Here is a 21,587-nt window from a genome sequence, read left to right on the forward strand (position 1 = left end):
ATGCCTGTGAGACCCATGGATGCCAGGGACAGCACAGCCAGGCGGAAGTGTCCACCAGGTGAGTGGAGCAGCCAGGCCTCTCCAGAGGAAAACCCGAGGGAGCAGGGCAGGGCCTTGACCTAAGCGTCTTCCACAGCTCCCTGCTGTCTGCTACATCCTTGGGGGTTGGAGGAAGGCACTGTCCTCTTCTCCCAGGTATCTAGCAGGCTTACTCTCTGTGGTCTGTGTTTCCTTCTCACAGGCTTCTTCCCACACACACTGGCCTTTGCTCAGCTCTTTGAACCCATTTGCTCTACAGGTCAGAGTGTCAGATACTCTGCTAGTTGGGGTCTGGTTTTTGGAGGTGGAACTCTGGGAAGACCTCAGAGGTGACTGGAGCCAGGCTTGGCCAGCCCTACCTTCCAAAAGCCCTTCTTAAGGTCTGTGTCAACTAGCCAAGCTACACCGGAGATCTCAACTGGGTCCTGAGAGCTGCAAAGATACAAAACCTTCCTCCCACTGTGTGCACAGAACGCTACCGTAGGGGAGAGAATTTCCTTGGTAGCTAACATCTGCAGCACTTAGGAGGTTCTCACTGTGTGTGAGCAGGTGCATTTTCAAAGATATCTGTACACAGGCTTGAAGTTCACCACAGGTGGGTCTGGGTCTAGCAAGGGCTCTGCCTCAGGGCTCAGTGCTGAACACCAGACACACGGATGGATGGGGCAAAGCTTCTTGCTCCGATCCCTAACTCACTATTGAGTGCCTAGCTCTTTGCAGACGCTCCCTGCGCCTCCCCCGCTCCAGGCTGCAGCGGCGCAGGCGCCAAGTCGAGCAGAGCGTGGAGCGGAGGGCGGGCAGCAGCGCTCCGGGCCGGGGTCCCGAGGGAGCAGGTGAGCGACCCGCACCGCACGGCCCCCACGGCCCTAGGCGAACACGCCGCCCAGCCGCGCAGCGCCAGCGCCCCCGCCTTCCCTGCTGGCAGTGCTGTCTCGCCTCTGCTGGCATCCCCCTCCTCCCTCTGCCTGGCATCCCTTCTCTTCCCTGCCTGGCATCCCTCCTTCTGCTCCCTGGCATCCCTCCTCCCCTTGCCTGGCATCCCTCCTCCTCCTGCCTGGCATTCCTTTTCCTCTCTCTGCCTGGCATTCCTCTTCCTGCTGCCTGGCATCCTTCCTCCCTCTACCTGGCATCCCTCCTCCCTTTACCTGGCATTCTTGATCCTCCCTTTGCCTGGCATCCTTCCCTTTTGCCTGGCATCCCTCTTCCCTCCACCTGGCACCTCATCCCCTTGACTGGCATCCCCTTCCTCTACCCACCTGGCACTTCCCTGCTTTCCCTTGCTTGGCCTCCTCTCTTTACCTGGCCAGTCCTTTCCTCCCTTTCTGGCATCCTTCTTCTTCCTTGCTGTCATCTTCCTCTTTTCTGGTGTTCCCTACCTTCCTGACTCTCTTTATTCCCCCTGCCTGACACCCTCCCTAACCTAGTAGTACCTCTTTTTCCTACCCCTTCTACCAATTCCCATCCAGTCCCATCTCTGATACCTCATTCCTACCTGGTACCCTCTCTTCCCACCCCTGCTTGGTACCTTCCCCCCTTCACCTGTGGACCCTCCCCCACCCTTGTCTGGCACCCTGCTGCCTGGCACCTTCCCTTCCCTGTCTGGCACCACCCTCCTTCCCACTGCCTGGCACCTCCCTCTTGCCTAGCATGTTCCCCACCTGCTTCTCCTGGCAGTGGTCTCTCACTTGCCCTATTCACTTTCATCCTTTCACTCGCTCCCTACCTGACACTTTCCTTACTGCCTACTGCCTGGCACCTTCCCAAACTCCACTTGCTACCCTCCTTCCTGGACAACCCTCTCCCATTCCCGTTATCGCCCGACGCTTACCTGCCTGCCGACACCCACCCTCAGCCTCAAACTGTAGTCTTTTCCCTACGCACACATTTCTACCGCGTACCCCCCGTGGCTCTCCTGTCACGCGTCCCACATTCCACCTCAGCATCCTCAGCTGGGCCCACTCCGCCTTCTACCTTTGGCCAACAGATCTCCACCCATCTGCTCTGCGTGTTCCTGGACCACTCTCAAACCTGCCCCTGCCCCACCTATGGCACTGTGCACTCTTTGCCCCATGCCTGGGAACTCCCTGCTCTTCCCAGGAGGGAAAGGCCACCAGACCTGGGTGAACCCAGAAGGCAGTGCGTCCAGGAGAGCCTGGAGCAAGTAGTTGACTGGGGTTGCCTTGATGTTAGGTATTATCCTGGCCAGAAGGTCTCTCTTCGCTTCAAAGCTCTATTCTCACCCCTGAGGCCTGCTTTCCTTGGTTAGAGACAGCTCTCTGCCTGGGGTCTCAGCTCCTGGCAGAAGTTCTCTGTCCTGGACCCAAGTCCATGTGTGAGGCACATGCTGCTCCCACCTGTGCTCTGCCTTGAGGTTGGCTCGTGCTGGCCTCAAGGCCTGTCCCCTTCTGCACAACTCCCTATATTCTTCCTCAGACCTCCTGAGGGCCGCCGAGAGGAGACCTGGAATGTAGCCTTCCCCCAAGGCCCTTTAGAGCCTGCGTTGGGACTCAGGACCCAGGCCACTCCTCCCACAGCCCTCTCCTTTCAGATCCTCCCAGCATGGCCCTTGGTGCTACAGTCGTGGCAGGCTCTGGGCCGGGGCACCAAGGGGGCACTGGATGACTCCCCAGTTCCGGGACCCTGCCATCTATGACTCCAGGTCTTCAGCACCTACCCACCGTGGTACAGGTAGGTGCTTCCTCCCCTGCCAGCCTCGGAGCAGGAGCTTCAGCCAAAGCCTGTCCGCTCTAGGCTCCGGCAGCGCCTTGCTCCCCGCCCCCAGCGGTCTGCCCACTCTCCCCGCTGGTCCCCGATGTTCACACAGAGTCTCTCTGCACTCTCCTGAACCTGATGACACCCATCATTAAAACCTTCCCCCACATCTGTGCTAATACTTACAAGAGTCACCTCGCCTCCCTAGGAGCCCCTAGGTCTTGCCTCTCAAAGCCACTCTGATCCAGGAACAAGTTTACATGAAAGCCGAGTTCCTATGAAAAGGGCTTATGGGTCTGATTTCTCCTGGCTCCTCAGTATCCATAGACTCCTGGATGCCTGTCGTCTCTCGTCTCTCGGTTCACACGCCTCCCGGTGATCCCCATTACCTGGAAGGAGCCTGCTGGTGCTTGCCACATCCCAGGCTGGGTAATCTACAGACAGGCTGAGCGAACCTCTCAAAGCCCTGCAGAGGCTCAGACAAGGGGTTAGTCATGATAGAAGGGGGTGGTGGCAGCTCTTCTCTGCCACCATGCAGGCTTCAGGCTTCTACTCTCTCCATAGAAGAGGAGGCCTTGGGTAGTCTCACAGCCTTTCCCCCTTGTCCTGAGGGACACTCTAGAGCTTAGGAAAGGGAGGCCACTTTTCAAACCTTGCTGGATATGGGAAAGGGCTGAAAGGAATGCCACAGGTGCTGTGGACCTCTAAGGAGGGGGACCTCAGGGAAGCCCTGAATGAATGGATGCAGCTTGAAGGGGACCTTGGAAGACAGGGCTTCCTGAAGGCCTGAGCTGTGGGATGTGTGAGGCCTCTCTCAGCCTCCACTTCCTCAGAGTGGGGCAAGAGGAGGCCGCCAGCAAGTGGGTGTCCCTTACACTCTCCCCAACTCCCCAACACACAACTGGGCCCAGCTCAGGGGAAATAATATAGGGCTTTGCCAGCTGGGTAAGCCCAGCCTGGCTCGGGAGTGTTAGAGTCACGTGGTACCCAGAACGTTGAAACAAGCATGGTATGGGCGTGCCCCTACTATACGGGGAGCCTTGGATGCTTTATTGCCCGCTGAAAAGTCAGCTCTCTCAGCTCCTTTCCCACAGCCCGACCAGCACCTCAGGTGACAGGGGGACCTCCTCGTAAGTCTATGGGGGTGTTGTAGGAAAGATTCCCAAAGCCAGTGGTATTCAGGTGGGTCCAGACAGCCCACCCCAGAGCAGGCTCAGGCTCCACATCCTAAGGTTCTAGTTAGTCAGAGGAAGCTGAAATGAAGGTAGGAGCTGCTTCAGTCTTCAGCAGGTGCACAGAAGCTGTCCATCCTGTGATAAGCTTCATTAAGCTTCATTTGGGTGTCCTGAGTTAGGCCCCGCGTGGCTACCTGAAGGACATGATCTCACTGTAGGGCTGAGCAGTGGGGGTGGGGGTGGGGGGAAGAATGGAAGGAAGCCTGAAAAGACTGGGGGTTTGAAGCAGTGATAAGTGGCCTTGGGTCACTACATGACTCCTTGGGGAGCTGGGGAGTTCCAGCATGCTTGTCCCCCCCCCCCCCTGCCAGAGATGAGGTGACAAAGCGTATGGCTCCTTTGGTTTTCGATTTGAGAGTCACATGAACATGAAGCCAACCCTCCCGTGTTTTGACGGCACGCTTTTGCTGGCCAGGCACGTGAACAGGCATTTGGAGGTTCACAGGCGCCTCTGTGACCCGGTGGCGAGCTGTGCAGTGGCCGGCCCCAAGGACTCGGTGTGCCATTGCAAATGCTAGGGAGCACTACGTGGCAAAGGCAATGAGCGGAAGGTGTCACTGGGAGATGTCTTTGCTTCTGGGAGGTGGGTGTGTGACGTACCCTGGGCTTTGGTAGGATTCTGAAATTCTGGACTAAACACAGGGGCCAACCTGAGGCCCCTGTTTGCCTGCTGCTGGTGGACGCTCAGCCTAGGGTCATCTTCTGGGGACTGTAGCTCTTGTCCCCAGTATCCTCCGATGGTGAAGGATGTGGGGAACCTAGGAAACTCCTAAGGGACCTGGTGGGAGAGCTGGCTGCCCGCTTGGGCTGTGCTACCATTTGGAAAACAGACATACGCCCTTGTTCCCTTTCTTCTCAGCTGTGAAACCAGTCTCCCTGTGACCTAACCTTACTTCTAGGGAATTTGAGAGTGTGCCTCCCAAGCCTGGTTCCGCACATGCCTGTACTGGAATTTACAAACTTGGATTGATTCCCATTTGGACCATTTCTCCAGACGAAAGAACATTCTGGGGCCCGGAGGCAGGAACAGGGCGCTCCCAGGGAGGGTAGAGAAGCAGAGAGAAGGTGCCTCAGGCAGATGTACTCCCACTCTGCCGTGCTCCAGAAAGGGCTTGGGGGCCTTGCAAAGTCAACGATGCAAGGAAAATTGGTACTGAGGGTAGATGAGGAAGGGAAATGTGTTGTGGCCATGGGTGAGGCCAGTGTAAGCACAAACTCCCACGGTTCTGTGACTCCTGTCTCCAGACTCAGCCTCCCTTACGCCGAAACCTAACTACTGATCAAACTACTGTTATTCGGGCCTGACTCTTGTTGGGTTGTATAAGGACTACTCGTGTGACGAATCTGAGCAAAGTCTTCAACAGTGTCCCGGCGGTATCCTGGCACTGGGGTGTGAACTGTCACACCGCCTGGCTGTATAGATCTTTTATGCAGCCTGCTTAACCTGAAGATGCAGTTTAGAGCCACTAGGAGCTGGACAGGTGGCTCAGAGGTTACGAGCACCTGTTGCTTTCTGCAGAGGACCGGGGTTCGGTTCTGTGACTCCAGGTCCAGATCCGCTGCCTTCTTTTGACCTCCACCTGCACTGGGCATGCCTGTGGTGCACGTCCATACATGCAGGAAGGCAGAAAACTTGAACACATTAAAATCAAGTTGTTTAGAGCAACCAGCGGAAGGGATTGCTGTTTTCAGGAAATAATTGTTATGTTGGTATTTGTGACTGTATGTCTGATACACATTGGGCAGAGAGGGAGGTCAGTCTAAAGTCCGGGGTAAGTTCAGAGTCACAGTCTGAGAGTCTGCTAGAAAATAAAGACATCTCCATGTCTAGCAGGTAAGTTGAGGCACAAGGCAGACCAGGCAGCCATACTCCTTCCCTTTAGAACCCAGACACTCCAAGACCCAGACAGAGTCCAGGAACTCATTAACCGAGAGAGGCTAGACCAATGGAGGAGGCTGGACCATGGGGCCTGAATGTGGAAGGCCACCCTTCTCTGACTGGGGCTCAGGCACCTAGATTGTGGGAACAGGAGCAGATGGCCTGTCGAATATGGGTTCCCCAAAAGAACAGGGCTGACCATGGGGGAAGCTGCCATCCCCCTGTTGGCCTTGTCAGTGAGACTTATACCTTCCCCTTTCTGTCAGATGGGAAGGAGGTGTGCAGAGAAGGAGAAGGCTTAATCCAGGATCATCTCCTGAGGAGTGGAAATTCCCTTGTGAACACACGAAAGAGGGAGGGTCCCCTCGGCAGTGGTACTGGGGCAAGCCGCACTGCTAGACAGTGTCATCAGTATTCAAGTCCAGACCTGGGAGTGACCTTTGTCATCATCCACCTCCTTATCTGTCCTTCAGGACCATCACCATGCTCTTTTATTGACTTAAAGGACATATTTAGATTTATTTCTTTTATGTAAATGAATATTTTGCTTGTATGTGTGTGTGTATGTATGTATGTTACCGTGTACATGCCTGGTACACACAGAGGCCAAAGAGTATGTTGGAGCCCCTGAAACTGGAGTTACAGATGGTTGTGAAGTACCAGGCAGATGCTGGGAACGGAGCCCAGGCCCTCTGCAAGAGCAGCAAGTGCTAACTGCTAAGTCATCTCTTCAGACCCCTTTTATTGACTTTTACTTTCTGCTTCTATCCCCATTCCATTTTCTTCTTTTCCCTCCTTGAGACAGGGTCTCATATAGCCCAGGCTGGCCTCAAATTTGCCATCCCTTGCTACCCCTTCTGCCTCCATGGCCGTCCTCCATCCTTCACCTTGGTGAATTGCGTTCAGTTATATGTCACTCAGAGTGAGTCTTTTCCCACCCCTGATTAGAAGTGAAGTCCCACGTAAGTCTCATGGCACCTCCTAAAACTTAAATGTTTAATTGTGGTGTTCCTTAAAGATATGATCTACACTGTACAGTTGCCTTTTCTTCCTTCAGTTTTCCCTTCAGCCTCTACTTTATCACCACCCTATCTCTCCCCAACTCTTACTTCTGAAGAAAACCCAAAGGCAGCCCAGTGGCACAGCTTTGTGCTTAGCACGGGTGCTTGCTTTCCTGCCTAGTAGGAAAAGTATTTCTGGAATGAAGAACAGATGAATGAGACAGTAGTGGATAGGACAGAGGAGGCCCTGACTCAGAGGAGCCAAGGTCCCTGTGGGTACAGCTGGCCTCACAGTGGCCCTGCCTTGCCTGCTGACACCTTACTGCCCATTCTGCTCTTGGCCCCACCAACTGGTCCAGCTCCTGCAGAATCCTGTCGGATGGCTCTCCAAGGCCAGACTCACTCCGTGTTCAACTGTTGCTATGGGACAGAGTTTCCCGGCCTTGACTTTGGCCTGGACCTCAGGGGTTGCAGAGAGTAGGCCTGCTCCCAGTCCCATCCCAACCTGCTGTGCTACACATCCTGACTCCTTTGGGGAATAATCAGCTCTGCCCTTCTAGAGAGGCTCCCTGAGGGCTGGACAGACTTGTCATAGAAGATGAATGCTGCCTGAGCTGGGCATGGCAATCCCACACTCAGGGAGCTGAGGCAGGAGGGATTGTCTCGAGTTCAAGGCTAGCATGGACTACATAGTAAGTTAAAGACACACACACACACACACACACAGAAGGGGCGGGGAAAAAAGTGTCTTGTTTGCAAAATTGGACACGAAGCCTTTCTTTCTGTAATGACTCAATGCGTGAGAGCAGAACGTTATGCATGAAACTACGGCTGGGAGACCGCTGGCGCCCAGGTGGCTTAGAATAGCTCCTCAGCCCTGGCCTCCTCGGGTGTCCTCTGCAAGCCTTTGGGGCACCAGCCCCCTTGATTCTGGGTCCCAGCCTCTGCTCAAGGTGTCAGCTTCGTGTTCCCCCTGTTCACCCCTCTTAAGAATTGATCGTAGTTTAGTAGTTTAGTTCATCTTTATTGCCGACACCCCCCAGTCTTTCCCATCAGCATACTGGGGAGTCCTCCTTTCTCGCCTTTTGTAAAGTTTTTCTTTGCCTCGTTTGTGCTGCGAGGAGTCGCAGCTTGGGTCGTGAGCTCTACCGCTGAGTCACAGCTCCAGCTCCCAAATCGGGTTCGCTTCTAACCCACCCAGTCTTGAAGAGTTCATCCCTGTGCTTATTGGTCCTCTCTTAGTTTCCCCTCTTTACAGCTGCTCTGTTAGGCCTCTTATTTCAGAAGAAAATGCTGAGACACCCTCAGCTTGCTGTGTAGCTGAGAACGGCCTTGAACTTCTGACCTGCCGGCCTCCACCTCCCCAAAGCTGGCATTACAGTCGTGTTTTATGCGGGTTTGAACCCCAAACCTTATGCATGTCGGGCAAGTACTCCATCAACTAAGTCACTGCACAGGTGTCGGAGACACTTGAAGGTGGCCCCCTCAGTGGGCAGTAGCCCAGCTCTTGAGATACTCCAGCCCCTACCTGCTTCCTCAGCAGTACCCAGGCACCTGCAGGAAGTAGAACTCAGCAGGTGGGCGGAGAGCGGCAGCCAGTGTGGCTTGACTTTCCTGATTGTTATTAAAAATGTTTCCTGGCTTAGTTGAGCCTCGGAACACTGCGGTATAAATGCGGTTAGGATTGCCAGCAGTTTTAAGACGATTACACCGAGGTTCAGAAATCTAAGTAATTTTCCCAGTGGACAGGGCATGAGTCCCAACTGGGGTGTCTCCACCACATCCGGCGCTCAGAGTCATGTCGTGCCCAAACCCTGCTGGTCCTCAGAAGGACAAACAGCCACCCTTTGTATAAACCCCTCTCCAACCCAGCCCTTCCTCTTTTACACCCAGCACCGAGGCCCAAGGTCAAAAGTTATTTATCATCTCACAAAAAGCCCATGCTACTCTCTTGTAATCATTGCTGGGCCCTGAGGGGCATTTGGGTTGCAACCCCTAAAATAAGGAATGGGGAGGCCATATGGAGAATTGAGAACGTGTCCCTTGAGAAGAACAGGCTTCTCTGAAAGGGACAGCCCTTCCCAGCTTTCTCTGGGGCATCCCCATGGACAGGTCGATGTCAGGGACCAGGTTATTAAATTGCTAAGAGAGTCTAGAAATCTCCCTTTACTCATGAAATCTCCCAAATTTTAAGGTTGGAACTGAATTAAAGTATTTAGGACATGGTGTGAGGCCTGGAGGGATGGCTCAGCAGTTGAGAGGTTTTGCTGCTCCATCATGAGTGCAGAGTTCAGACCCCAGTACTCACATAACAAACCAGGCAGCCTACGGATGCCGCAACCTCAGCTCTGAGAGTCGGGAGAGAAGAGCATCACCGGGGCTTGCTAGCTTCCAGCCTAGCCAAGAAAAGCTGAGACCAAGGTTCAGGGAGAGAGACATTGCCTCAAAGGAATAGATGGTGAGGGTAGAGGAAGACGCCTGATGCCCTCTTCTGATCTCTGTGTACACGCCTGTACACACATGTCCACGTATCACACATACATATGAATGCACGTGCATGGATATATACGTATGTATATACAAAAATAAATATTTTAAAAAAGGCATTGTGTGGCCAGAGCAACACTGAACCCCCCTCACTCTGCCACCTGTTTTCCCTTTTCTTCCTCAGCCCAGGACCCAAACCAGCTGCCTCAGAGGCTAAACTCTATCTAGTAGTGGGTGTCCATTCATTTGGAGGTGTTTGACTGAAGCGTGCCTCCATGCACTTACGGTATCATAGATAAGGAGGGCTGCATGCATAGACGCAGGGGTGTGCGCCTATGGAACCACTGGCCCTGGGCAGACAGGGGACCAGTGAGCCTGCTCTGTGTTCTTTGCTGGTTACAGTGGCATAAGTTGTCCCACCAGAGCCGAGACAGGACTCTACTGGCTGGATGTTACTATTATCAAATATTATCAAATATTGCTAAGAATGAGCTGGTCAGGGTGGCAAATACCTATAATTCTATTTGGGGAAGGCTAAGGCAGGAAGATCAAGAGTTCATGGCTAAATCTCAGCACTCATGAGGCACTGGCATGTGGATCTTTGTTAGTTCAAGGCAACCTGGTCTACATACTGAATCCCAGACTAGGGCTATACAGGAAGACCCTGTATAGAAAAAAGAGAGCTCAAGGTCAGCCCGAACTACAAAATAGGACGCTGTGAAAATCCCATGTGTATATTAAAAAATAATTGGAAAGGAAGCCCACTGGGCACAAAGAAATCTGTAAAGGGATTTTCTTCAATTCTGTCCCTTTTCAATATGGAATGTAAAGACTTAGAGCAATGATTTGGATGAAGACTGATGGCCACATTCCCCCGACGTCGGAATGCTACACAGCTAGAGATGGTTGCTCTGTGAGGTATCAGTACCAGAATCAAGAGGCTCCCAACCAGCTGAGTAATGAGCTAATTCTCCCAAGATCCGTATTGGCAGGAATAACCAAAATAACCTTTCCCTGAGTCTGAAGGACTGCTTTCAGGCAAGTGGGAGGAGAAAGGGTGTGGGTCTCAAGGTACATGGGAATAGGGGACGCCTGAGTACCAGGTGTGGAAAGGGGCTACAGTGATGGCCCCGTGACCTGAAGGCAATGTTCTCGTGCCATCTCACTGCTCCGTGCTGTTCACACCGGCCCAGGCAACGTGGTGGTGTACCCATTTTCAAGCTGAAGGACTCGAGCCTTCAAGAGGCTCACGTGGAATGAATGTGCAGTCTTGACACTTTTGTGGGATACTCGGATTCAGTCTGTAGGTTGAGGTCCCGCCACGGGATGCATTACAGGAACGCATGTGTCTGGAGCGTCACATCGGTGCCTTCTAGAGCACAGACACCGCGCTCCAGGTCACAGTCATAAGTGAGCTGGCAGTGTGTCTCAGGAGTCCACCCCAGGAGTACCCAAGGACACTCTGTGTGAACTAGGGTGCCACAGTGGGCCCACACCAGCTTGAACAGCAGATCCAGGCTGAGTGTCCCTGTGCCTTCTCACACCCTCTGTGCGCATTGCTCTGAGCCCATTTCCCTTCTCTATAGCACACGGGTCGTAGTGGACCGGGGCCTTCCCTGTGACGCCATCATCTAGGCATAGAGTCTCTTTCTTGGTTCACATTCTGATGCATTGGAGGTGTCCAGAATTAGGGGTTCACCACCCAACCCACACGGGGGAGGGAACTGTGATAGCTGCCTTCTGTTTTGGGGGATATGCCTTTAGTACCTTGGGTGAAGGGTTGGCTGGAGGTCAAATCTCTGCGAACCGTGATCCTGAGGACACACTGCTATTACCAAGTTGCTGGGGGATGAGACCCTGGCTGTGTGCCTGGCTCCAGGCCTCCTCATGTGGAAACAGGCAGAACCTACTGTGGCCTTCAGTGCTGTTCCACCTGATGAGCCCCCACCCAGCCATGCTTGCTGCCTCCAGCAGAGGTGGGAACGCAGCGCCATTCACTCATGCTACCTCCTTGTCCAGCTCAGTTGGGTGGGGGTTGGCTCCCTGAGGGCCACTTAGGGATGACTGCTTCTTCGTGTCCTAGGGACCCCCAGTAGTGGCAGCCCAGGCTGTGGGCTGTCCTGGAGACCTCGCTGCAGAGCTCTTCACATTCACATGCCTTGGGCTTTGAGATAGGCCCCACAGCTATTTTACTCAACTCTACCTTGTGGCCCCAGCTGCTGCCATTTTGAGGCAATGCCCAAGGCAGACGCTGATATTAGCTCCTCTCTATGCAGGAACTGTGTCTTCAGGAGTGTGATTTTTCAGCCCCCAAAAGCTGATCATGTGCAAAAGGCCTGAGGTTATTGGGGCCCAATGAGTTTGAGAACTGGACAAAGGATTTGGAGTCTGTTGATGTGATGGAAACCACTGTCAGTTCTTAAAAAGGATGTACTGTGTTCCTAGTCACACCTGTTAAAATATTGATCTGGCCATGGTGTGGGAAACAAGTTGGAGAGAGATAGGGGTGAAGAGATGAGTCCAGGAGAGAGATGGTCATGCCCAGACCTAGGGTGGTAGATGGTACAGACGGGCTTGGAGGGTCAGGAAGAGACAGAACCCTAATCTTAACCCTGTAGTGGGTGTGAGGGTGGGGGAGGAGAGGACGTTAATAACAACAGAAAAATATGGAAGATGCTGGGCTGAGATAACCGGCCAGCTTGCAGCCAGTTGGTGATGCAGCTAGAAGGGAGGGGAGATTGGACCTTCGTGCAGGCAGAACTCCAAAAGCACTTACAGGGCTTTGTGGCTGTGTGGAATGTTTGTGAGGGGCTGTGGGGGCCACTGGCAGCAGAGGTGGGGCCTGTGTGAAGGAGGAGGGTGGAGGGTGGGTACACTGCTCTCACTCAGTTAAAGCCTCAGCCCTGATTCAAAACATCAGGCCCTGCCCTTGGCTGTTTTATTTTATGAAACAGGGTCTCACCTAACCCAGGTATGGAACTTGTTAAGTAGTGGAGGTTAGCTTGGTATGTCTAATTCCCCTGCCTCCACCCCCTGAGTTTGTTTATTTGTTAATTGGATATTTGGAGATGGCTTCACTCCCTCCTCCCACTCCTGTTTGCCTATAGCCTGAGGCTGCAGTAGAGAAGTGGAGGAGAGGAGGCCCACGGCTCAGTTGGTGGACCACTTGCCTAGCAGGAACAAAGCCCCAGATTCAGCCACCAGCACTGGATGGCACACGCCTGCAATCCCAACATTCAGGAGGTGGATCAGGAAAATCAGAAGTTCAACGTGGTTCTCAGCTACATAGAGGTTTCTCGGCTTGAAACAAAGGAAAACAAACTAGAAGCAGGCTCTATCCTGACTCAGCAGATGGCGTGTGTCAGCTGTAATTCTTACCAGTTTAGTCCTGACCAGGCTGTCTGGACTCCTGCTTTCCGTTCCCATCCCACCATTTTTAAGACCCTCAGCAAGACAAAGCCTGAGCCCGAGCCCCAGGGAAGGGTACCACTCTGTGGCCCAGAATCATGGCACTCTACTGCCCACGCTTGCTTCGCCCCGGTGGGGCTTTTCCCACATCTAGTTCAAGGCTCTGCACAGATGACCCAAGATGGCTTCTGTACCTCACCTGTCTGGGGCTGCATTCCTGTTCCCTGTTCAGAGCCCCTGGCACTAAGCCTCTACCCATCTTGTCTACTCAAGGACTCTTCTTGGAGTGTGGACACTTGCTCACAGTGGGCAGAGCAGGCGAGCACTAGGTCCCTAGGCCCAGCTTTCTTCTAGGTGCCTCTGCTGTCAGCCCCAACTCAGGTCTTGGATGGTTGGCCTTGTGGGTTTGTCTGAGGTTCATGCCCAGGGCATACACTGTGTGTGGCTCCTGAGGGTTCCTCCCAGCCTGCAGCCTAGGCACAGCCTCTTCTAAAGTTGCAGGCCACTGGCTTCCCATGTCGTGAGCCATCTGCACACTGCTGCAGGCGAGGCTGTTCTCTGCTGGGATGTGTCTAACGATTTGGGAAGTGTCCAAACCCCCCAGGGATCCCAGGGCCTAGCGTAATTAGTCATTCTGAGTAATTGCCTGGCTATTTTCTAGGAGCCCTAGCCAATCTCTCACAGCTCCCTTCAGGGTATTTGTACGGCCTTTCCCACTCTCCTCACCCCCCAACAGCTGAAGGGCCCTGAGGATCTTCTGCTGCTACTGTGTCCTCGCAGGGATCAGCCAGCAGCAGGATCAACGGGGCCTGCAGTGTGAGGTGGAGGCAGCCCAGGTGGCCAGTGACTCTGGGAGACCAAGAGCAGCTTTGTGTCAGTAAAGCATTGAGCCACACTGTAACCTCATAGCCACTGTGAGCAAAGGCAGGGCTTCCTGGGTTGCGGGCAAGGAAAGTGAGGCTCAGAGGTGCCAAAGGACTCAGCGCTGAGCCAGATGTGAGACCCCGAGACATGACTGCAGAGGTGAGGTTCTCACCTGAGGCAGTCCCTCCTTCCAGAGGCAGGGGACAGTGTCTGGCTGTGTTTTGTGCCCAGTATCATACTGGAGAAGATACTGGAGGCTAGGGATGCTTCAAACATCCTGCCATGCACGGGAGAGCCACCACAATAAGTCACTCTGGCACAAAGTATCGCTCAGTGCTAAGGAGGCCACGCTTAGCGTCCTGCCTCCAGTGCCAATGGGGCCAAGCGTGAGAAAGGTGATCTACAGCCTTGGTGCAGAGCATCCACCATGCTGCCTGCAGGGACTCCACTCAGGACAGTGGGCTAGGTACATAGAGGATGACAGGCCAGTGAGACCAGGCTGTCAAAGCCCTGGCCTAGGATAGTTGATTTCCAGGGCAGAATGACCAAGGCAAGGGCCAGTTCTAGGAGCAAGGCCTGCTGCCTGCTACCAACTGCCACTGGTCTCATAGAGAAGGGTCCTTGAGGAGGGCAGCTGCCAGCCTTAGGGACAGAGGTTTGCAAAACTCAGGGGTGGGATACCAAGCAGGCCCTGCAGACAAGGCTAGCCTGTCCTCCCTCTGTCTGCCCACAGGGACAGAGGTATCTTCCTCTGCTCTTCTCTACTTTATTTCTTATCTGCCACCAAAGCCTTTGACCCCAGGAGCACTCCTTACTGCTTACTAACAGACTGTACTGTTTGGAGGTACAAGGAGATACAGAGCCCAGCTTTGACCAGGAGACACGGTCATGGACACACCACACAATCCCCATTGCTTTTCAACCCAGTGTACTTTCACCAGGTTTTATAAGAAATCTGGGAAACCACGGAGATAGCTTATTTGATAAAGTGCTTACCATGCAAACATGGGGGCCTCAGACTGATCCCTAGCTCGTGTAAAAAAGCCTGGACATCATAGTACAGGCTTGCAATCCAGTGATGGGGAGGCAGAGATAGGCCCATCTCTGAGCCAGCCAGCTTAGAATAAGCTTCAAGCTTCGGGTAACTAACAAAAACAAAAATCTAAGAGGTACAGCCCCTGAGGTCGACTTCTGGCTTCCACACACATGCACAGCTGTGTAGACATATATCCCCTTGCACATGAACATGCAGCATGCATGCACACACATGGGGAGGGAGAGGGAATGAGGAGGCCAGAAGAAAGAGATCCATAGTCTATCCTACAGAGCTAGCATCTTGCCACACACATCACTTCTTGAGGGCCGGGGTAGAGCCTCAGTCTCCCAAGCCGGTGGTAGCCGAGTGGTGCCAGGAGGGCAGGAGGAGGTGGTGTGCCCTGAAGACAATACACTTCTGAAGGACAGTAGCCTGAGGTGAGAGACAAGAGATGTCTGAGCGTGATGACTCATGCACATGCTTCTTCATGTTACACAGATAAACACGTGTGTCCAGCTGTAATCCAGGAAGAGCCACATAGCAAGGGGCTTGTTCCAAATTTAGCCAAGATTTTTTTTTCTTTTTTTTACACAGGAGGTAAGAGTCCTCCACACTGTGCATTGACAGGTATTATTTTCAGACAACTTGGTGGTAACTCGTTGAAGATTTATATTCCCAATGCTTGAAATAATGCGATTGAGTTTGGGGGGAAGTTTTTAAGAGATAATCAGAGGTAAATCGTTTTAAGTGCACCTGCTTCCAAGAGTCTTGTGTCGGGGGTCAGGTGGGTCTTGTGTGTGTGTATGTGTGAGTGTGTGGGTGGGCGGGGGGGGTTGCATGTCTGTGTTTTGTGTGCCTGTGTGCTGTGGGTGTGCTCTGCCTGTGGGGGTAACTGAACTCACCCACCCGTGTGTGGCAGCAGAGGCTGACGTGAGGTGTCTTCCTCTGCTCTTCTCCACTTTATTTCTGAGCCAGAACCTGGAGTTCACTGGTTGCCTGGGTCCTGTCCGTCTGTTTCCTGAATGCTGGTGTCACAGAGGTACTTCACTGGGTCCAGATCTGTGTGCGCGTTCTGGGGATCTGAACCCAGATCTTTCTACTTGCATGGGAAGCACTTTACTCATTAAGCCATCTTCGAGGAGCCTTTGGATGTCCTTCATTGTTTAACAAAGCGGGGATGTGGAAAGGTGGGAATGCTATTGTGTAACTCTGAGAATCCGGACAGGTGTGCCTTCCACAGGAGATTCTGTGGAGGCAGCTTGGGATGAAGGTCCTTGGACCTTCATATCAGGAGATCTGGTGTCGCTTCTGAGAACACCATTCTCCCTATCTTTAGATTAGAAATCTTCCTAGGTAGGCGCCTGAGGGGGACAGGCAGGCGCCCAAGAGGCCTTCAAGGAGTAGCCAGGTCCTTGCGTGTGAGAGCATTTGGTCCTGTGCAAAGAGAAGCTGTGCTGTTATCACTGAGATAACACTGCTTCAGATAGCCGCCTTTCCCAGCCCGGGAGCATGCTGCAGATTCAAAACTGACCGGAGTAGGTATCTCCACCTCCATCTTTGATTGATTGTACCCTCTGCTATGTCCAAGAACGCGAAAGTTATCCTCGAGCAAGACTGATAAAAAGCCTTACCTTTTGGGAGCCTGCACCGTAAGGGGGTATGGGGAGGGGTAGGGGTGGGGAAGGTTACATAGGCTGGGCTTGCTCTAAAGAACTGTTGAGGAAACCAAGCAAAGGAAAAGCAGTAAGGAGCTTGGAGGGAAGAGAGAGGATGCAGGTTTTTTTCTTTAAATGAATTCATTTCTTCATGATGAGAGGACAACTTGCCCCAGTCAGCGTTCTCCTGCCACCGTGTTTGTTCTGAGGCTCGAACTTGCTGCCTGGAGGCAAGCACTCATGCCCCTTGAATTATCTCTTGAGCTAGGTACTCGAGGTTTTTGTTTTATTGTGTTTGAGACAGGGTCTCACTCCCCGCTGTAGCCAGCCTGGACCTGGCTGTGTAGACCAGGCTGGCCAGAAACTCAGAAGTCAGCCTGCCTCCGCCTCCTGCATGCTGAGAGTCAAGGCTTGCTCCTTCACGCTCAGCCTAAGGCTGCAGTTTTCAACAGGAGACAGACTGTGGCTGGAGGAGAACAGATCTGCAGGAGGTGAGCGCTCTGCAGGCGGTGGAGGAGGAGCAGCAGCCCAGGTAGAACGAGGAGCAAGCTGAGTGAGGCTGGGCAGTTCCTGGGTTCCAGAGAGCCTCAAGAGGCCAAGAGCAGCCCAAGGGGAGAATCGGGAGGCGAGAGCAGAAGGTGGAGGCAGAGCAAGACCTGTAGGACTTTGGCCCTTACTGAAAATCAAATAGGAAGCCTGGGGCGTCCAGGCACCCACAAAGTGTCCCTTTTTGTGAATCTTGCTGATGGGTGTTGGCAGTACCTTGCTCTAGACAAGTACAGGTGCTGCAGCTTGCAGGAAGCCTTGCGCCCCACCGCTTGCCCCTCCTTCCCACGTGCACACAGAAGCACATTTGCAGCTTGCAATGTTGAGTGTCCGCCTAGGGGGTGGTCTGACTGCCCTGTAGGGAGCAGGCTGAGGAGGTGTGGCAAGCTGACCGCTTAGCCCTTGTGGTTTTGACCCAGGGGACGCCAGCAAAGGGGTGGGGTAGGAGGAATGGTTGGACTCTTGATCCAGAGCCAGGGGAACATTTCTTTGGATTGGATGTGGGTATGAGAGAAAGGTGGGATTTTAGGCTAGCCCAGAGAATGACGTAGAGCAGTGGGATTAGTTGGAGCAGCTCTATTAAAGATCTGGGTGGAAATGTTGGGTCAACAGTTACACGCAGGAGTCTGAAGTCTGGGAGAGAGGCCTGGATCATGGGAATATTTCAGAGGTCAACAACCCAGCGTACCTACGAAGCACAGACCTGCAGGAGGCAGAGGTACCAGTGAGATGTAATGGAGGACTGTGGGAGCTGAGCCCTTTCTCTCCAGGTGCTCTGACACTGAGAGGGAACATGATGAGCGGGACACATGCGGAGCCTGAGGGCGGTCGCCCTGGAGGCAGGAGGACGTCAGAGAAGGAAGCAGTTTCCTTGGTCAAACACTGTAGTCTGCTAAGCAAGATGAGGCTTGGGCATCAGTGGTGGTACTGGACAGTGCGGAGGCCGTTGATGTCCCTGGCAGGGACACTCTCAGTGCAGCCGCTGGGATTTGAGTCCAAGAAGTGAAGATAGCAAATGCACGTGCTCTTGAGAAGTTTTATTGCAACTGGGAGAAGCAGGGGGAGGGGAGACCTCTTCAGATGGGAGAACAACAATACTGTGTGCGCTGGCAAAAGGGTTCAGCAGACACAGAACTTTGATGGTAGAAGGAGGGAAAAATAGTCAAGAAACTTTAAAATGGTACATTTGATGGAATAAGGTTGGCCTGGCTGTGGCATGTTGGTAGAGAACTGGTTTAACATACATGAGGCCCTCTGTGTGTTATCTTACCACTCGGCATCTTTCCTGCATTCCCAGAATTCAGCAGGGGAGAGTGGGATGCCAGACGGCCTTCTGTCTGGAGATGAGGACAGGTGTTTCTTCTGGGGAGGACAGGGACATCCCTGGGGACACAGTGTTAGACATGAGGACGTGAGCAACCCTCCAGGAAGCCGTGGGGGCGTCTTCCTGAGTTCTCAACTTCCTAGCGACAAACACTGAGGACTCCACACCAGCATCTGCAGACAGATCAAACAGTCAGGAAGTCTGGGGCATGTCATGGTTGACTCCCCTGAGAGCAGCAGGCATTAGGATACTACATGAGGTTGGCAGCGGGAGGCTTTGGAGGGTTGAGCAGGCTTTCATGAGGATGGTGGGCTGTCCCACCTGAGGGGCCCAGAGAGCCTCTGTCAGCTCCAAGCTCCAGAGGAGGAAAAGCAAAGCTTGCAGCTTTGTATAGCCAGACCCAGGACATATTTCCCTCTATTTGGTACTGAGTCGTCTCATATCGAAGTCCTAGACTCTAGCCAAACCTGTAAGGTGTTGATCCCCCCGGTACTGCCTAATTCAACCCTTAACGCAGTCTGCCTACAGGTAAATCATGCTGGCGCAATGGGCCAGCGCCCTTCAAGACCCCACAGAAACACGGCCCCACACACCTGCTATCGCCTTAGAGAAACAGACACCTAGCCTCCGTGGCTCCTTTTTTTATTATTTCTATTATTTTTTTTTACAGTGCCCTAAGCTATTTGGAGTGACCTGCTCCAAGAGACCACCTAATTAATGGAGGCCTTGAGGGGGATGAAAGAAAACTGGCTGTGAATCCAAAAAACGTGCCTTCCCTCTAGGCCAGCGGGATGCTCAGAGCCCCAGAGGCCGGCTCTGCGCTCCTTCTGCGACCAGCAGCCTCAGCTCCCCGATGTTTGCAGTTCATTGTGTGTGCGGTGTGTGTGGGGGTGGGAGGGGTGTCAAGGAGCATCCCATTAGACTGAACAAACCCACGCAGGCAGAGAGGAAGGAGGACCGTGCATTCAGCTAACCTTTATCATGTACCTGCCCACGGCGCAGGACCCTGGGGACCCCACGGTAAGGTCTTACCCTCATGGCAGGGGGCCCATGGCATGGCGTATGGTGCCGAGGGCACACACGAGGTGTGGCAGAGGGAAGAGAGTGGCTGTGAGGAGAGGAAAGAGGGAGGCTGGGTGTCCCTTCAGACTTCACAGAGGAGTGGCTGACAGGGGTTCAGGCCCCCCTGGGAACAGTACCCATGGGCTGTGAGGATGTCTCCATGTCTCTCTGCCCCCTTCCTCCCCACCCTTCCTCTTGTCTGCCTCAGTTCTTTTCTATCTGTGGAGTCCTTGGCTCTCTGAGCAGGAAAGGCCCCGGAGTCCCTGGGCCAAGTCTCTCCTGTTACTCCCAAGGAGGCAGGAACAGACAGATAACAGCAACTCTTTCAAGGTCACACAACTATTTTCGTGTCCTATTTTTTCTTTGTTTTTTGTTTGTGTGCTCTCTCTCTCTCTCTCTCTCTCTCTCGCTCTCTCTTTCTCTTTCTCTCTCACTGTGTATGTGTGTGTGCATGTGTGTGCATGTGTGTACATACATGCAAAAACTAACACAGCAAGGCAAAGTCACACAGAGACAGCCTTTATAGTGGCAGGCTGTGTGCTGGGCACAATGTGTCCTGACACCAACAGGCACACTCACTGCTACTCAGGTACCACTGTAAGGAATCTCCCATAAGGACTGTGTCTGAGTCTCTCAGGTGGGATAGGAGTGGAGGCTGGGGTCTCGGTGACCTCTTCTCCCACTTCTAGGAACTGGGCCTGGTCCTAAGTTATTGTCAGAGTTCCCAGGGGAATTGGAGCTTAGTCATCAGACTCTGGGTCCCCCCCCCCCCCCCGTATGTCCCAGGATTTAGTGACCAAGGGAGAAGGGTGTGGGCTTAGGTTAGGGATGGGACAGGTCACAGAAATCAGGAGCCCTGGCCCTGAGAACTCCAAAAGGTCTCTCTTCACACTCCCCCCGATAAAATTAGGCTAATTGTATTCCTCTGAGGGAAGTTTTACTGCTGGGATGAGGGAAGGTTGACAAGAGAAAGGGGTCTCTCTGGCAAGATATCCTTTCTCCCTCTTCTCTCCTTTGTTCCTCTCCCACTCCCTCCCTTCCTCTCCCCAGCCAGCTTCCCTTCTCTCCTTCCAGCCTTCCATTCCCCCTTCCCCACCCCCTCCTAACCCCCCCCCCCCCCAACACACACACCGCCTTGTCCCCAATCGGGACCTCCACAGAGGGCGGGAGCACAAGACTCTGGGCTCCGGCTGGGGCTGGGTGGCCATCTTCCCGCAGAGAAGGAGTTAAGTCTCTCCCCTGCATCCCTCCTCCCTCCTCCGCCTCCCCTGGCCGCGGCGGAGTCCTGCAGCTGGGCCCTGGGCTGACCTTCACCGGGAGGGAGGCCGCAGCGCGCATGCTCGGCCTGGGGACCGGTGCGGGCGGAGGGAGGGCGGTGCAGACCGGCGGCCCAAGCCCCCAGTGCACCGGCTGCGGCCGCTCGCTCCGCACGGTGGGGGGGCGAGGCGGCCAGTCCGTCCCGCAGGCCGCGGCGTAGCGCTCCCTGCGCGGGGAGCGGCGCTTTGCCATTTGGTGCTGGTCGTGCTTCTGCGAGGGAAGGAGAGATGGGGGGACGACAGGGGGGACTCCGGCTCCGGGCCGCCGTGCGGCCGCCCTCCCCTTGCCCCAGACACGCTCTCGGGCCTGCCCGGGTGTGGCCTGCACCCTGTCGGGTTGGAAGAAGTCCGGGCTCTCCGCAGGCGCTGTGGGCGGCGTGTTACTGCCCAGCGCCCTGGTGGCACTGAGCTGGTGGGGCTCCTAGCCTTTGTGAGAGAGGCTTCCGGGCCACAAGTCCCCCACCAACCTGCTAAAGAGCATGCTAACGTGTCTGCTTACTTGTGAATCGGGCACCTCATTGTATGGGGTGTGGGGGAGGCCAACGTGTGCCTAAATGTGCAAATCCATGTGGCTCCTTGTCCCCGTCCTATGTGTGCCCCAGGTGTTTGAAGGCTGTGTGGCCATGGCTGCCATGTGTGTGGCCTGGTACCCCGAGAGGGGGCGCTCGAGAAGGGCCTGTCTGTGGATCTGACGATATCCCCCCATCCCCCCAGCACTGGCTTCCACTCAGCCCTAACCTCCCACAACCTCCTTCACCACCAAGACTTCAAAGATCTGGTTCCTCTCCTTTAGACTTCCCACGGCCCCAAAGCTGAGACGCCGGTCTGTCTTACTCCAAGAGGTGGCTCTAAAAGTTGAGAGCACCCATCATTTCCTAAAGCCTAGAGGTGTCCACCCCACTCCCAGAGCCTCCAAGGACTGGGATGGGGTAGCTGCGGTGACTCCCATCTTCAGGTACATGGCAGAGCACTGACTGCATTCACGGGCCCGGGAGCTTTGTCCTCAGTTTTTGGTGTTGCAGA

At 54.1% G+C, this 21,587-nt stretch overlaps 1 protein-coding gene across 2 annotated transcripts in view; it reads left to right on the top strand.

Annotated features, from left to right (window-relative positions):
- Positions 1-751: 751 nt before the first annotated feature.
- Smarcd3 (SWI/SNF related, matrix associated, actin dependent regulator of chromatin, subfamily d, member 3) overlaps positions 752-21,587 on the top strand; it is a 32,075-nt gene continuing 11,239 nt past the window's right edge. The window contains exons 1-2 of one of the 2 annotated variants that reach the window (XM_021659752.2): positions 752-872; positions 2,588-2,727. In XM_021659752.2, the coding sequence (XP_021515427.1) occupies positions 2,689-2,727 (39 nt within the window). In that variant the 5' untranslated portion in view covers positions 752-872; positions 2,588-2,688. Of the gene's footprint in view, positions 873-2,587; positions 2,728-19,152; positions 19,207-21,587 lie in introns of those variants that run through there. The other variant, XM_021659753.2, reaches the window with a different exon arrangement.

This window comes from Meriones unguiculatus, chromosome 21, assembly GCF_030254825.1.
Source record: "Meriones unguiculatus strain TT.TT164.6M chromosome 21, Bangor_MerUng_6.1, whole genome shotgun sequence".
Lineage (NCBI taxonomy): Eukaryota > Metazoa > Chordata > Mammalia > Rodentia > Muridae > Meriones > Meriones unguiculatus.